Below are 15,024 nucleotides of genomic sequence, written 5' to 3' on the forward strand. Positions count from 1 at the left end.
TACAGCTATCTTCTTAATCAGATCGTAGTTTTGAGACGTAAAACTACTGAATTTATTTTTTACGTACGTTGACGATGTGTGATGGCGTAACGGAACGGAAGGGCATATGGACGGACAGCGCAAAGCTAGTTTGAAGCTCCTAAATATTGTCGCACTAAAATAATCGGTTTACGTCACAGCAGACTCTATCGCATCATTATAAGCCCCGTTCCCATAACTGACACTGCAGAGTGTGGTATTTATTAGCGCTTCATAGTAATACTGCCCCCCCCCCCCCCCTTCGTCCGAAATAAGCCGGAAGCTGCGTCTGTGAGAGCGAGTGCGTTTCACCGGTGGGTAGAGGAGGGCACACGCCGACAGCCGTAATAATCTTTTCTATTTTACTCGATCAAATAGGAGCAGTGACTACATCCACCGCGTAATACGACTTACCACGCTCGATCTACCTTCGCCTGGCACATTAACACGATTCGCCTTCCAAGCGCATTACCGCCGTGTACACGGTTGCTGTGGGCTAGGAATGCGACCCGATGAACCACTTCCGCATTGACGTAAACGCGGCTAGCAGTTGATAACTGTGAGCGTCCGGATATTCGAGCGTTCGCTATTGTTAGTGAAAACGGTAATGACATCGTGTGGGATCCGCCAACACTCCGCGCCCTTGCACAGGTGAATATAACAAGGACCATACGCAGCGCCGCGAAGTTGCGCCGACAGTGACCTAGAAGAAAAAAAAACATTTCAGACGAAGTCAAGTAATACGAGTATTGTAAAAGAGAGACATAATACTTTGGAGTAAGTTTTCTAAGATTACTTGTCGAATATTATTGTGCAAAGCATCAAGTAACGAAAGAACAGGGTAGCACTGAGATGATCTATTCTTCTTGCTTGTACTTTGCGCCACCATGTCTGCATTTTACGACGAACGGCAATCATTGGCAAGGAAATTGGAAAATCATATTCGCCAGTTCGTTCGTCAGGCATGGCAAAATGTGACGTAAAAAATAGAGATATCCTACCCGAGAGTGAAGCAAAGATCTTGCGCCCTTTAAGGCGAGCATTCTAATTACTACGCTCGCACAAATTATGCGCAAATGGGCAGAAAAGAAAAAAAAAGTTGTCGTGGAAGCCATTGAAGGTGATTGTTAACTAAGTGAATAGTCTATGTGGACCGTACAAATAAAGCGGACTCACTATAGCAATATGCGACGGCAGCTACTCCTCCTATCCCCCCCCCCCCCCCCTCAAGTTTGATCAAAAGCCATGGAACCCCAGCAGCACGAAGTCCCCCCACGAGCACTAAGCGAAGACAGGATAATAACTTTATAGAAACGACCCATCGTTGTTGTCAGACATGCAGGCTGGTGAAGCGCCTTCTGTGCGGCATGTTCAAAGCTGGCGTGCGTGAGTTGCGCGACAGCTAAATCGTAAGCGCGCCCAACTGCACAAAGCCGCAGGGGGCAAATATATTTAAATTTAAGCTTTCTTTGCGTGACCTCCTGATCTTTGCTGACCTCAGCTGCTGCTATTTTGCCGAGAGGTTCACGCAGAAACCAGCACTGATAACATATTGACTTGAATATAGCCATCTGTACTAGCCCCACGAATATACCGGTGAATGGATCTGCTCTCTACGTAATTAGGCAGAGAAATAACAAATCGTACCTAAATATCGTCAGCATCTTTTAACCACGTAATTCCTTTAGTATAGCGAAGCTTTCTATTGCTTCCTCACCCAGGCTTGGCGCGTCTGCTCCGTCATTGCTTTATTGCCGGGTTTAGTGGGCAATCCTGGAAGTAGTTCAATAGTAAACTGGGTCGATCCCGTAGATAGCGTGATGAAAAGTCGGTCCATCCCGGAGACACCGTAATCCGGGGTCGCGTGGATCACGTCGGTCGCGTGGTGGGTGTTTCGACGTCTAGGTAATTTGCATTGCGGACACGTAATGGCTCTGCTACAAGACGCTGTGCAGAAGATGAACTGTTTTATAGCGTTCAAATAACCGGCCTCACATAGATTTCAAGGTGCGCGTTCAATCTGCGTAACTTTTGTTTGTATTCGTCACACGTTCAGGCGCCAATTGAGGGTGCGTTGTGCTGGGGAGGGTGGCCTGCTGGTGACGGCGCGATAACGACACTATGCAACAGCAGCCTAACTGAAAGGCAGGCTAGACAGAGGAAGCTGAATTCGTAGCCGCACTACTATTTGCGTGACACCAGCTGACAGATGCGGTTGGTGTTATGTCTCGCGCTCACTTCGTGCACCGTATAACAGCGGCCGGCCGTGCATCGTCAGGCACTGTGCGCGATGATTGATACACGGCAGATGCAGATCCTTGTGATATACTGGCACGTATCCACTCTGGGGTATCGATACGAGGTGATTTGAATTTATTTTCTTCTTCGGGTGGTGAATACCCACTACGGGGGACTGCCGAAGAATCGCATGCTGCGCAGTAGAGGCCACTTCGCGGAGGGCTCGCTTACTGCACGTGAACCGCGTGCCGTGCTTGCGAACGTGTAGGGATGCGCACCACACGCGTACATTCACGAGCGAAAAAAGTATTTCATAAACATTAGGTAAATTGTTTCTTCGTTAAAGTAAGCTTTTCTTTTGCCTCTACCCCCAATTTTCGGGATCTGATTGGCAGGTGCCGGACATGGGGCATACAAGCTCCGGATACTGTGCAATCTAAGAGTGCCCCTGAGCGGCGAGCGATGCAGGTGACCACAGACATGAACTCCGACCCCAACACGTCGTCGTCATTCCGTTATTATTCCATCGCATACATGCGATTGTGATCGTTCCTTCGTTGTCACGTCGTGGTCATCCTTCCGCCGCCTTGGTTATATCGTCATCACTGCTTTGTGACGTCATCGCACAGCCATATAGTCAAGCCGCCATCGTCGAGCCGTAGGCGCCATGCGATCTTCGACATTCCTACGCACTGGATCATACTACCCTTTCCCATGTGCCTAAATGTTGGGGCATTTCAAGATATAAAGTATTATTTAAGCGAAAATTGGAATCACGGGTCACCGGAACAACTAGCTTGTATCTGTCTCCGATGTATATTCTTCCGTTACGCTCCGAGGCGCGCGCGGCGTTCGTAGACAGGCATCAGGCGTGCAGATAGATGCGAGCACACACGGATTTTGACTAAAGTGCGCATACCCGTGTACCCGTATGCAAATGTACCGGGCCTTATTTTCTAACGATTCACTTGAATTTCGATTCATTTCGCGATTTGTCATTGGCTCGGGCAGGGTTCCAACTGCCCCCATTATTACTAAGATCGGCAAGTCAGCGCGACACATGATAAAAAGAAAAAACTGTGGAGGGACCATTAGAAAGCATGGGACCTACTTTCAAAGAATATTGTTTCGGAAAGCAAGTTAAAAACTTGTGTCTTGACGAGCCAAGCACAGGGCATTTTGCATGGAACATTAACGTATGCCGTTTCTTGGCGCGCGCTAATGGAGAGACTAATAATAAGAGCATTAAATATTCGATGTAGCCAACTTCACGCGCACTTTTTTTTTTGTACTTATTCTGGGAGCACAGCTTCAAGGTTTTGGTGACTGCGTGCCTCTTAAAACAAACAGGCTAAAAGAATTCCAGCGAGTGCATTTGTTTCACCGGCTTTAAAAAACACATTGAAATACAGTACGATCGAATAAAAGAAAACAGGAGCCTTTATTACAACATTTAGCGCATTCTGGCTCGCATGTTCTGTACACGTTGCGAACGCTCTATCCTGAAAACGTGCTCGCCGTGATTCTCTAACTGTAATCGTGTGCTTTAAGGGTATTCATGCTGACGTTTTTAAGGGTATTCATGCTGACTTAGAGATTGACTCCAACCAAATAAGGAAATTTATTAGCCCGACGTTTCGGAACCAATTAGACAGGTAATTCTGTCGAAATGTTTAGCTTCATGCTGACGTTGCGTGTACGATTCTGAAATGAACATTTCTTATAATGAATCCCAGGGTCCTTAACAAGGTGCACCTGTATCACTTCGTAAGCTTTTCTCAGTTGCTTAATTTCTCGCCAGTTTGATGTATTGTTATTTATAGTAATTGCGGAGCCTACGCGGAACTTTATGAATACGACTACAAATGGTTAGTTAAATTAAGTTTATTGGCAATGCAGCGTCAGTTATAAAGCGATAATAACCAGTAAAGCGTGCCAAACTGCATCGACGACCAGGGGTGGCGTCTGTTAAAAAATGAAATTATGGGCTTTTACGTGCCAAAAGCACGATCTGATTATGAGGCACGCCGTAGTGGGGGACTCCGGAAAATTTCGACCACCTGGGGTTTTTTAATGTGCGCTTAACTCTAAGTACACGGGTGTTTTCGCATTTCCCCCCCATCGAAATGCGGCCACCGTGGCCGGGATTCAATCCCGCGGCCTCGTGCTCAGCAGCCCAACACCATAGCCCCTGAGCAACCACGGCGAGTAGCAAAGAAACATGACAGGCCGTCAGGTATGACGCGCATGCGCACCGGCACTCGAGCGAAACTCTCGACAGCCGGCATCGCGTCAAAAGGTTGCGCGTCGATGTAGCTTGGCATAAAGTCCCTATATAGTAAAAGTACCGCCATCTACTCTTTCCTCTGTCGTCTCCTCTCCTAAAGCGCTTGCTTCTTTTCTTTATTTTTTGCTTGCGAAAGCAAGTCGACGGTGGCGGCTCTAGAAAGTCCACGTTGAAACTTTCAGGCCGGGTGCGCGCCGCCGCCGCCGCCGCCGAGACTGCGGCTGCGCAGAGGTACTTTCAACATGGCTCTGAGGCGGAAAAAAAATATATATATATATAAAGAAGTCAAAGCGCGCGCTATCATACAGGAGAGACCGAAGCGGCGTTGATCAAAGGATGGCAATACTTTTCTTATATAGGGACTTTGGTTTGGCACGGGCTCCTGTGGTCCGTATAGTTTTGTTCACAGGTGTACCTTACATAAAGACATATCGTATATTCTGTTACCTGTTCATATCCTATATTTGAGCTTGCGCCTGAGTTGCATTTAGAATATCTGCCTCTAAACGTTAGTGCGCGTGTTAACGGCTCAAATGATCTGCACGTCGTAATATTTCACGTCCAGGAAGCTCAAATATATTGTAACCGCTCTGTTTGTAGTACACAGGATAATACTAATGATATTGCTGCATTATATTTGGTTATACCTTGAGTCAACAATGAACGCAGCATGTGCAGTGCTTTATCATGCTAAGAATATGCATACATGTGACCATATTCTACTTCCTTTTATGTCCATACCAATGCAGAGGTCTCCTTAAAACCCCAGAATTTATAAAATTAATTATTTTACGCCCCAACACCACGATATGACTATGTGGCACGCCGTAGTGGGAGCCTCCGGATTAATTTTGACCACCTTGGGTGCTTTAACGTGCGCCTAAACCTAAGTACCCGAACATTCTTGAATTTCGCCACAAGACACAGCTGGTCATCATCGTTTTGAACTGTCAAGCTCTTGGTGACATCGACCATTATTTGTTGGAGTGCCCTCAATTTTATACAGAAAGTAAAGCGTTAACAGGTGGACTGAAGCGCAAGGTGGTCTCACACACAAGCGCAAGTTATGTTTTGTTCCCGCCAGGACACTGAATATGTACGAGAAAGATGCTCCGGCTCTTAAAATTTTTTCCGTGATACAGAGCTATATTGGGAATCGTGAGCCCTATAGGTCTACGTAGAACGGCTGGCGCGCCGCCTGTTTCACCCAGGTGATTTAAAGTCATTGTCGCCATTAGTATTTCATTGTGTTACCAAGATGTAATGTGGCGGGCTTCAGACCTTACACCAATTGAGAAGTGGCGCTCGCGCGGAGCAATCACCGGCAACGTTTGCAAGGAATACAAATGATTAGTTAAGCTTACTCTGTGGCTAAATTGTTATCGAAAATTGAGCCTGATACTAGCATTCTCTTCCACTTCTGTATCATCATCATCATTACCAACTGCAATAAATAAAATTAAGTGCGTATTTGAATAAAAGATGCTGGGGCTTAATGAACAATTACGAATCAGGCCTTCCCTGATCCATTTCAATAAAAAATGTTTTTTGTTTTTGCTGTGGTTAGTAATGCTGAACTAAAATTTCACGGTTTTTGGAAAATCACGGTCCTAAATAAGAACGCCTCTACGGCAGACAAGCAAACTGCCACTAGTGTGTTGAACTACCACGATGGAATTACTTCGGAAGGCGGAGTGGTCGAGCTATAGATGTCCCATACGCCTCTATGACGTCAAACTATGTAGTCAGTGGCTGCACGCCAGACGTGTAGGGGCAAAAATAGAAAAGCTCGTTGGCGCGTGGCTTCATGGAGCGTCAGCACAGCTTTTGCAGCGCGATCCTTACCTGAGAGGAGAAACATCGCGAATACTTCGCTGCACTGTCATTACGCAAGCAAGAAGCGAGGACTCTTTTGATGTCTACTATACCTCGCCGCCACTGGGGACACGATCGTATAGGCTTGAGTGCGCGGTAACACCAGTCGATCGACGGCAAAGCGCTCTGTCGCAACGCGCTGGAGCTTCGGAGCAGCTCAGTGCCTGGAAAAGTAAACGCATGGCACAACAGCCTTGTTTCCGAATTCAGCGTCTCGCTATCTGCGCGGCGCATCGCTAATCATCGTGGTCAGAAGGTGGGGATAGAGGGGGGCGGGGACGACTACATGCAAAAAATCCTTCGCGTGGCGATATATATATATATATATATATATATATATATATATATATATATATATATATAGACAGACGTCACTGGTGCCTGCCGTAGTAACGTTTGTGGAGTGTGTGTCGAAGGAGAAATTGTGGTTACATGGGGGAGGAGTTATTGCGTAAGTGTCCACCTAGACGACAGGTTCATTTCGTCTGCTGCTGCAGTGCTGATTGAAGGGAGCAAGGGGGGGGGGGGGGGAGGTGACGTTTCCTTCTGACGCGTACCCGAGCCCAGCCAATCAGAACTTCCGTAGCAGAGGACATTGACATGTCTATACTAGGTGTACATTTAAAGAATACCCCCCGCCAACTCTGCTATATGAGCGCAGACGGATTTCTACCCTTTTCAACGCGATTAGCATTCTTTGATTACTTCAGCCGTTTTCAGCCCGCCGGGACGTCCGTCGTCCCGCCATCGTCATCCCGCCTTCGTCGTCGTACAAGTTTCGTGACACCGTGACGTCATACGCTCGCCGTAACCCCATTGTCCTCATACTGCTGTCACGTCATCGTCCTCATTGCGTCGTTGTCATACGGTCGTCGTTATGCATGTTTTGTCAAACCGTCGTTGGGATGTCGTCGCGGTCGATCCATTGTCATCATTCGAACTTCTTCATTATACTTTCCTCATGCCGTCGTCGTCACACGATCGTGGACACGCTGTCGTCATCATGTAATTGTCGTCAAGCTATCGCTAGTCGTGCCGTCTTCGTCAAGCTGTCATTTTGCCATCGTAAGCAATGCAGTAACGACATCCCATTGTCATGCTGTACTCTTCATAGTGCCTTCGCCGCTTCATCGACATCTTTAATGTTCATTCTTGAATCCCGGCCACGGCGACCGCATGTCGATGAGGGCGAAATGCGAAAACACCCGTGTACTTAGATTTAGGTGCACGTTAAAGAACCCTAGGTAGTCCAAATTATTCCAATAACAGTCATCTCATTGCCATCATGCCGTCGTGTCGTCGTCATACTGCCTTTGTCTTTCCATCAACGTCATTCCCACATCCAGCTTTTCTGGGGACGTACAGTCGATATCGCACAGTCGATATTGTCACGTAGTAGCGACGGTGCAGAAAACAGCAAAACTGTGAATGACGAAACTAGCTTTTATTGGGCGAACTTGTGCCCACAAAAACAGGTTAAACTTAACAACGATGGCGGCGAACACAGTCGGCGATCGTCGAAATCTTATCAGCGAGTCAAGTGCGTCGGCTTTTATACATCACTCGTCGAAGGTTCCAGTCTAATCTCTGGTGCCCGCGTGGTTTCCAGAAACTACTAGACAATTCGTGTCGCGCATCCAATCTGATTTACAAGGTTCGGCAAGGACATACACAACAGATAGAATCAGTGATAACATTCGCGTAAGTTCTAAGTCATGCAAGCGCGCGTCTTGCGCTGAGCGACAACGTTAAGTTGTTGGCCGGTGAAATGCGGTCCCCGAGAAAAGGATAAGTAGACTTGTCAATATCATGCATCGCATATCGTGCCGTCACTGTGATGACGTCGTCGTTAGGCCATTGTCGTCATCCCGTCATCCTCACACCGTTGTCATGCCCTCACTGCGCTGTCGTCATAGATTAGGGCAGAGCGCATTTAACGATAACTGTCAATGGTAATGCAATTAGCATTCGAACAATGTGGCCACGCATCGTATCTAAGAAGTCACGTTTCGTTTCGTTTATTTAACATATATAGTCATTTCGGACTTCCGTTGCCTCGGCTATATGCGACATACTCCAGTATAGTCCCAGTTTCCTATGGCACTCGCTTGCCAAGGTCCCAAATAGCATGGCGGCATGACGACTGCGTAACGCCGACGCTTTAATTTTCTTTAGGACATTGTGACGTATATTATAGCTAATGTCGCGGAAACATTTGTTCAGGGATTTTTTTAAAATGTGTGCTGCGAACTTGTGGTATTGTGTTTTTTTATTGTTGCATTCTGTTTTGGGCTAAGTTCTTCCGCTGCTTGAGCATAACCGTAAATATTGTGTTCGTAGACACAGATGATAGCCTTGCATGTTTGGTTCCTTCCCGTTTACTATGGAGACGCGATAACGCGTATTTCATGGAAGTGTATCGCAAAATTCGTTATGCGAAAAGAAAAAAAAATGCAAACAAACTTGGACGAACACTTCATTCTCTAGAAAATATTCTGTTTGTGATGACGTAATCACTAACGTGTGGAGTTACGCACTTCTTGTACATTACATTACATGAGCAAGCACGCAAGAGAGCTTTAGTATTTTCTAACTTGAGGACGCAGGGGCGTTTTGCACATTGCGCATGCGCAGATTATTACAAGAACGGAACGTCGTGCGTACGGGGCAGGCGCATACACACGTATCCGGTTCTTGCGTGTGAAAGGGCCTATATGGCGGTAAACGGGAACTGGTTAGGAGGCGCTACGGCTGCAGCTCCGCGTACAACTAAAGTAGGCCGACACAGCCCGCCAGAGGGGCCACGAAATTATCCTGACTAGGGAGCCTGCATGTAGGCTCCCTAATCCCGACAACTTGAAGGATACGAGGCGCGCGCCCATGGGGAAAGACAGAGAAAGATTGTGAAGAGGAAGAGGCGCTATTTTCTGCCACCAACAATACTTTAATTCGGGCGAGTTGGTTCACCTTGACCGTGTTCGTAAAACGTGCTAAAGACGAAGGCGAAAGGCACACATACAGGCCGGCTCAGCGCCCGTCCTGTCGTATGTGTTCCTTTCGTCTTCGCCTTTAGCGCGTTTTACGAACACTGTTTCTGCAAACCTTTAGGAAGCGCGGCTCAGTGCCTCAACGCGCGCCTGTATCAACGTTTGCGTTAGGTCGAAGCAAATAGCCAAGCTCTGTTCAAGGCTATGCGTGTTGCAAGGAGGGCATGCACTTCTATGTTCTATCACGCCGGTGCCCAGTCAGGTATAGTCAAGTCAGAAGTCGGGCGTATGTGCCTGAACATGGGTGGTGAATTTGCTGACGTGAAATCGCAGAATCTGCTACTAAAAAAATCGACAGTTTTAGCAGAGCGTTGCTTACGCTCCGCTCCGCTCAGATTTCAGGCTCTGAGATACTGCAGGGAACTGCGTAGATTTCGCATTTGATAAGCGCGTCTTGCCAGACGCGAGCGACGCGCTATCAACTCGGCTGCAAAGCGACGAAGAGGCCAAGTAGACACGCTGTCACGCTGCGCCCAGTCGGCTTTGTAGTGTTGCGAAGTCCGAGCGGCCACGAATGAGTCATGTGTGGTGTCGTGCCTAGTGCCGGGAGAAGGGGGTATCCAGAGAGTTGAGAAAAAAAACGTTTTATATACATATGTACATAGTTTCAAACAAATAAGGGCTCCATGATCATCGGAGCTTACTACATGCGATGTCGTTGCATGTCCGAGCGCCCTTCCCAACACTCAAGCTCCCCTTTTTAAACCAGCTAATCTCCCCCTTTCACTCGTTGAGGGAGTTCACTGAAGTTCTTTTAGGCCAATCACAGTCTTCGATCAGTTCGGAATCTCCCGCCCATGATATGGCATCGTTTCCCGCCGGGCTCCGTCTCTAATGTCCCTGGTCACCCCCGAACACCAGGTAACGGGCGACACCTCGGGAACCAAACGTTGACGTATTTCCCACGGAAATGCTCGACGCTGTCCCCTTTCAAAAATTTGTCGCCTCTTCGTGACGGTGATCTCGCGGAAGCCACAGTTTCCAGGGAGGGCGGTGGCTGTTGTCTCGGAAGGGGCTCCAGGTTGGCGCGTCACAGTCGGCGCCGGGCCTCATCGATAGTTTGAGCGGGCGCTGGTGCTTCACGAAACCCGCCAAGAGCGACGTTGCCGTTTCAGCTACGCACGAGGCCGATGGTCCATTGCAGTCTGGGGACTAATTGCTCGTCCATCAGTCCGAGGTGATTGGCGGTGACACTTCCCGGCCGCGAGAAACGACAAGCGTGAAGAGCACGTGATAGCTTCACGTCCCGAAGGACCGCCAGACACAACAGTATCGGACCGAGGGATGCGGTCTTCGTTCCGCTGCCGGAGCGTTGTGCGCAAGCGCAATAGCATTCCCGCTAAGCGGTTGTGTGGCATTTGCTAGCATATGCCAGCCTGAGCGGAGCGGACAGCAAGCACTCATCTAAAGCACTCATCTAAAGCACTCTAACGGGTGTCTCCTCTCGCTGGTACCCATGTAGCGGCGTAGCTCTTGCCACGCGAAGATTGAGTGCTGGTGGCCCATAGCCCGTGGTGTTCTTGTAGTTCTAGCCGTCGGGACAGTGCTGGCCTCGTAGCTTTTATAGAACTGCGACGTTTAATATAAGACGGTGACCGTTGTGGACTGGCTTTATCTAGGCGGCACACAGCAAGCGCTTCTTCCTGGTGACACATCTTGAAAATGTCCCACAACGTTTGCGTATGCGGCCACTTGTGCGTAAAAAAAAATAGCACCGGCCTAACACGCGCCGCGAAATACTATGAAGTTGTTAGAGTTGTTAGTGAGAGAGAGAGATGGAGTGCTACGGAGCGTAGGCTACTTATATTCAGAAACAGCACTTCAAATATATTATAACCTTTCCAGGCCTAATGCATTTGTGATTCTATATTATATGTTTTTATAGCAGTTTTATGGAAGAAAGCTCCGGAGCAAAGCAGGTAGATAATATAGATTACAAAAATTGCGTAAAAAGCACATACACACACAAAGAAAAACAGCAATATCTAGTTACAAACTGTTACAGATATAGAGAGAATAACTAATCACTCCAGTAAACTCCCTAACAGAAAACCATGGCTTTAGAATTACAGAAGCTAAATACCTTCGGCTGCTCTATTAAGTGCAAGTGCGTCTATTGCTCGCAATCTATTTATTCGCTTTATTAACAGAGCTCATTACTGTCATTAACTTATTCCACTTTGTCTGTGACATTTTTTAAACGTTTCCGTCATTGCACTGACCTAAAAGCTCGCGTCGTTCACTAACGATTAAGCATCGCAATTTTCCCTCATAAATCTTTCTATCTTTTCCAGCACCTTAAGCGACCACTGTTTTTCCAAACAACGTCCACGACAAAGTCACGCGTGGGCAGAGGGAATGAGCGAGCTTCCTCCGCAGTCGACACCAACTCGGTCGATCCCGTGAGCTCTGGCGAAGCCACATTGCCGTCCAGAAGCACACGGCAAGGCTATACCTGGCGTCGCTATGCGCGCTAGCACGCCACAATCAGATCCATCAAGCCGCTACTGCGTGCTTGCGGAAACGTCATCCGCCGAAATACGGCTGCACTCAACCAGAGAGAGGGGGGCCTCACACACGAAACTCTTCTTTTTTCCGATCATCGCGTTAGACCGCTCGCGTACAGGTGAGAAGCAGTCATTTCCGGTGCCCGTTTCACGGCTCTCTGGTCTCAACGCCGAGCGGGAAAAAAAAACAAGACGGTGAAAAACTGGCGTCCAAAGTGCAGGAAAGCCAGAGCAACGCACAAGCGAAGGACTTTCCTCAAAAGCAAAAGAAAAAAAAAAACAATGTTGTCACAGACATTGCCTCTGCCGAAGTTGCACGGATTTTATCTCGGAATAAATTACCTATGGCACGGAAGCAATCGATGATTTTCGGCGTTGTAGTTCTTTCTAGGCTACGCCCAAGAGTCGGACGGCAGGCAGCGAATAAACATCCAAATATACTTTCAACTATTACGCGGGAAAAGTGCGACATACGCCGGGGGCCGTTGACATTATTCGCGGACTGCCGCTTTGATTCCCTTTCGCTGAGCTCTGGGGCCCCAGTTATATTAGGGCGCTCGTTTTACGCAGAGCCCGACCTTGTACACCTCTATAAGAACGGCCCAAGTTTCAGAATCACACAATTAGTAAGGTATTCTGTCACTTACTTTGTGTCGTGGTAGCGCCGGGGTTCTTGCGTTCTTGTGCTACCGGCGGCAGAAGTTTGCGGTCCATGACTGCTGTCGCGGAATCACGCCTCTGCACCACTTGGCATGCCAGCACGCCTTGCTTTCACTCGCCGATTTCGTGTTCTCAACAGCGTCCACGTAACGATTTAGTTAGCCGGCTTTGGATTGTTGATAAGAAAGTACAAGAAAAATATGTCATTTTTTTTCAGCATCATCGAGAAGGTTTATAAAGCGAATGACACACTGTACGGGGCGAGCAAGCTATATGTCTGACAAAGAAGATGCACATCGGCAGCACAGCGCAAACACTATGCTGTCGGCTTGTCTTCCCTGCGAGTACAAAATAGACGCGCCTGGCACCGTGCTCGGAATCAGATTGCCCAGTCCCCAGGGATCATATTCTCGGTAGATCACTTTCGGTGATATCGTATTCACTGCGTATTCGCTGGATTAGCCAGAGAAATCAACGGCTGACGATGAGGAGTCGTTCTAGGGCCATATTCTCGGGAGCTCACTTTCCAGGATACTTTTTATCGCGAGATTTCGCGAGAACAGTGCCGTATGTACCGGCGTCTATTAACGTTCTTGGCACACGGTCAAGATCGATGTTCACCAAAGTAGATAGTTGAGCAAATTCTGTCGTCTCGTTCTACTTCGTTGTGGTCGGCTTTCATGCGTTCCCCCCCCCCCCCCCCCCCTCTTTCTTACCCTTAGTAATCAGCAAGAACGTTGTCATCTGTAGACGCCGACACATCCTGCGCTAGCCAAGCGAAATCTCGCGAAAGTGAAACTACCTCCGCAAGTGAGCGTTCCGCCAAGTGAACAATAAATGAAGGTCACGTTTTCTTGCAGTTTTTAATGGTCTCGCGCTACGCAGAAGGCCAAGGGCTGTCAGCGAGCATTGGTGTGGTGCACGCCAATCTCTCGTAAGAGCGAACCCCTCCGAAAGCTCGCAGCCGTAACAAGGGGAGGTCGCGAGGCGTGCAACAACATGCTGTCTTGTACCGTGACAAAGACCGCAATGTGGCACATTCGGGAGACTCCAGAGTAAACGTCAGAAAAAAAAACAGTGCACGTATACAAGTATTTTCGTTCGCTTTTCAGAGCGGGCCTCACACACGTCACCAGGCTCGTTTGCATTTGAAAGTGTGAATGCTTGACGACCCAGTTCGCGTCACACTTTGCTACCCTTTCGTGGTTTTGACACGCCGCAGTCATAGCGGAACGCGGAGGAACCGCGAACGTGAACTAGAGGAAGAGACGACGCCTTTCTCACCCTTCGCGTCAAGGCGACAAAAGAAAGCCGAGACGGAGGCCTCATTCATTGCGATCACGTACGCGTATCGCCGCGCCCGCAGCGCTCGAGCGACAGAATCTTAAAACCAAACAACGTGGGCTCGCGGCCGGGATTGGGCATCCAAGACAAGACGACGAGCAGCTGCCGAGGTCAAGAGATGCGCTGGGCTTTTTGTATGCCGCCCGCGGCAGGCAGTTCGCGCCTTCCGCGTACACTCTTGTATAGGCCGCGTGAGAAATGTTTACAAAACGCTGCCTTCGAATAGAATGACTCCCCGTCTGAGAAGCACGTGTGAAGGTCTCGAGACTGGCGTGTGCATTGCGGGCTGCAACGTGCCAGTTCGTTTGCATGTAGGAACATCTCTCTTGGTCACGTGATATCTAGATTGCCTTTCTCTTTTAATATATTTTCCTTTTTTTTTTCTCTCCCTGTCCCTCCTTTTCGTTTTGTGCACATATAAACCGAGTGTATATAGGTGCATTGGAGCATCTTCTGCAACCATGTAGCGGAGTTCCACAGAAAATGAACTCGAGCAGACGGTGGAAACACGTCGCATACGTGTTCGTTGCGTGGAATTACTAAATAGTTATAGGTTGTGCGCATACGTATTGCCATATAACTGAATAGTTGGAATAAGATGTCAGCGGAACCGCTAGTGGCTCCAGCTCGTGATGTTGAGCTCAACCAGAGTATATATGGCACTATTATTCCGATGACGAGCTATGTGCGGCGGAGTAGCTAGTGTAAAGGCATTTCGCAATATCATAGTTTGGAATGTATAGTGGCGAGAACAGTGAAAAACTCATTCTGAAGATACTGTTACAAGGACTGCCGCTCCGCCGTGCGAATTTGGTGTTCCGACATTCCGTAAGGATGCATTGACACGACTAACCCAAATCGCCGTGTCGCTCCGCGGACGAGTATGACGTGGTTTAGTTCCATCAAATTACGCTACAACGCGCTAGACTGCCGGAAACTAGCTGCTCGTGGAGCGATTTTTGCTACAGGTAAAGCTGGAACGGTGTTGTCGGACGATCACTTTCGGCGAGACTACCACTTTTACGTGACCGCCGTGTACCACAGTACA

The 15,024-nt window shown here is 48.3% G+C and overlaps 2 protein-coding genes across 3 annotated transcripts in view; one reads left to right on the forward strand and one right to left on the reverse strand.

Annotated features, from left to right (window-relative positions):
* The window catches only part of LOC125946251 (uncharacterized), a 239,011-nt gene extending 226,119 nt beyond the window's left edge, over window positions 1–12,892 (reverse strand). For both annotated transcript variants that reach the window (XM_049668858.1, XM_049668857.1), the window contains exon 1: window positions 12,620–12,892. In XM_049668858.1, the coding sequence (XP_049524815.1) occupies window positions 12,620–12,686 (67 nt within the window). In that variant the 5' untranslated portion in view covers window positions 12,687–12,892. The remainder of the gene's footprint in view (window positions 1–12,619) is intronic.
* The window catches only part of LOC119455534 (uncharacterized), a 189,190-nt gene that overhangs the window by 11,529 nt on the left and 162,637 nt on the right, over window positions 1–15,024 (forward strand). The gene's annotated exons all lie outside the window — the stretch shown is intronic.

The sequence above is a fragment of the Dermacentor silvarum genome, chromosome 6 (assembly GCF_013339745.2).
Source record: "Dermacentor silvarum isolate Dsil-2018 chromosome 6, BIME_Dsil_1.4, whole genome shotgun sequence".
Taxonomy (NCBI): Eukaryota; Metazoa; Arthropoda; class Arachnida; order Ixodida; family Ixodidae; genus Dermacentor; species Dermacentor silvarum.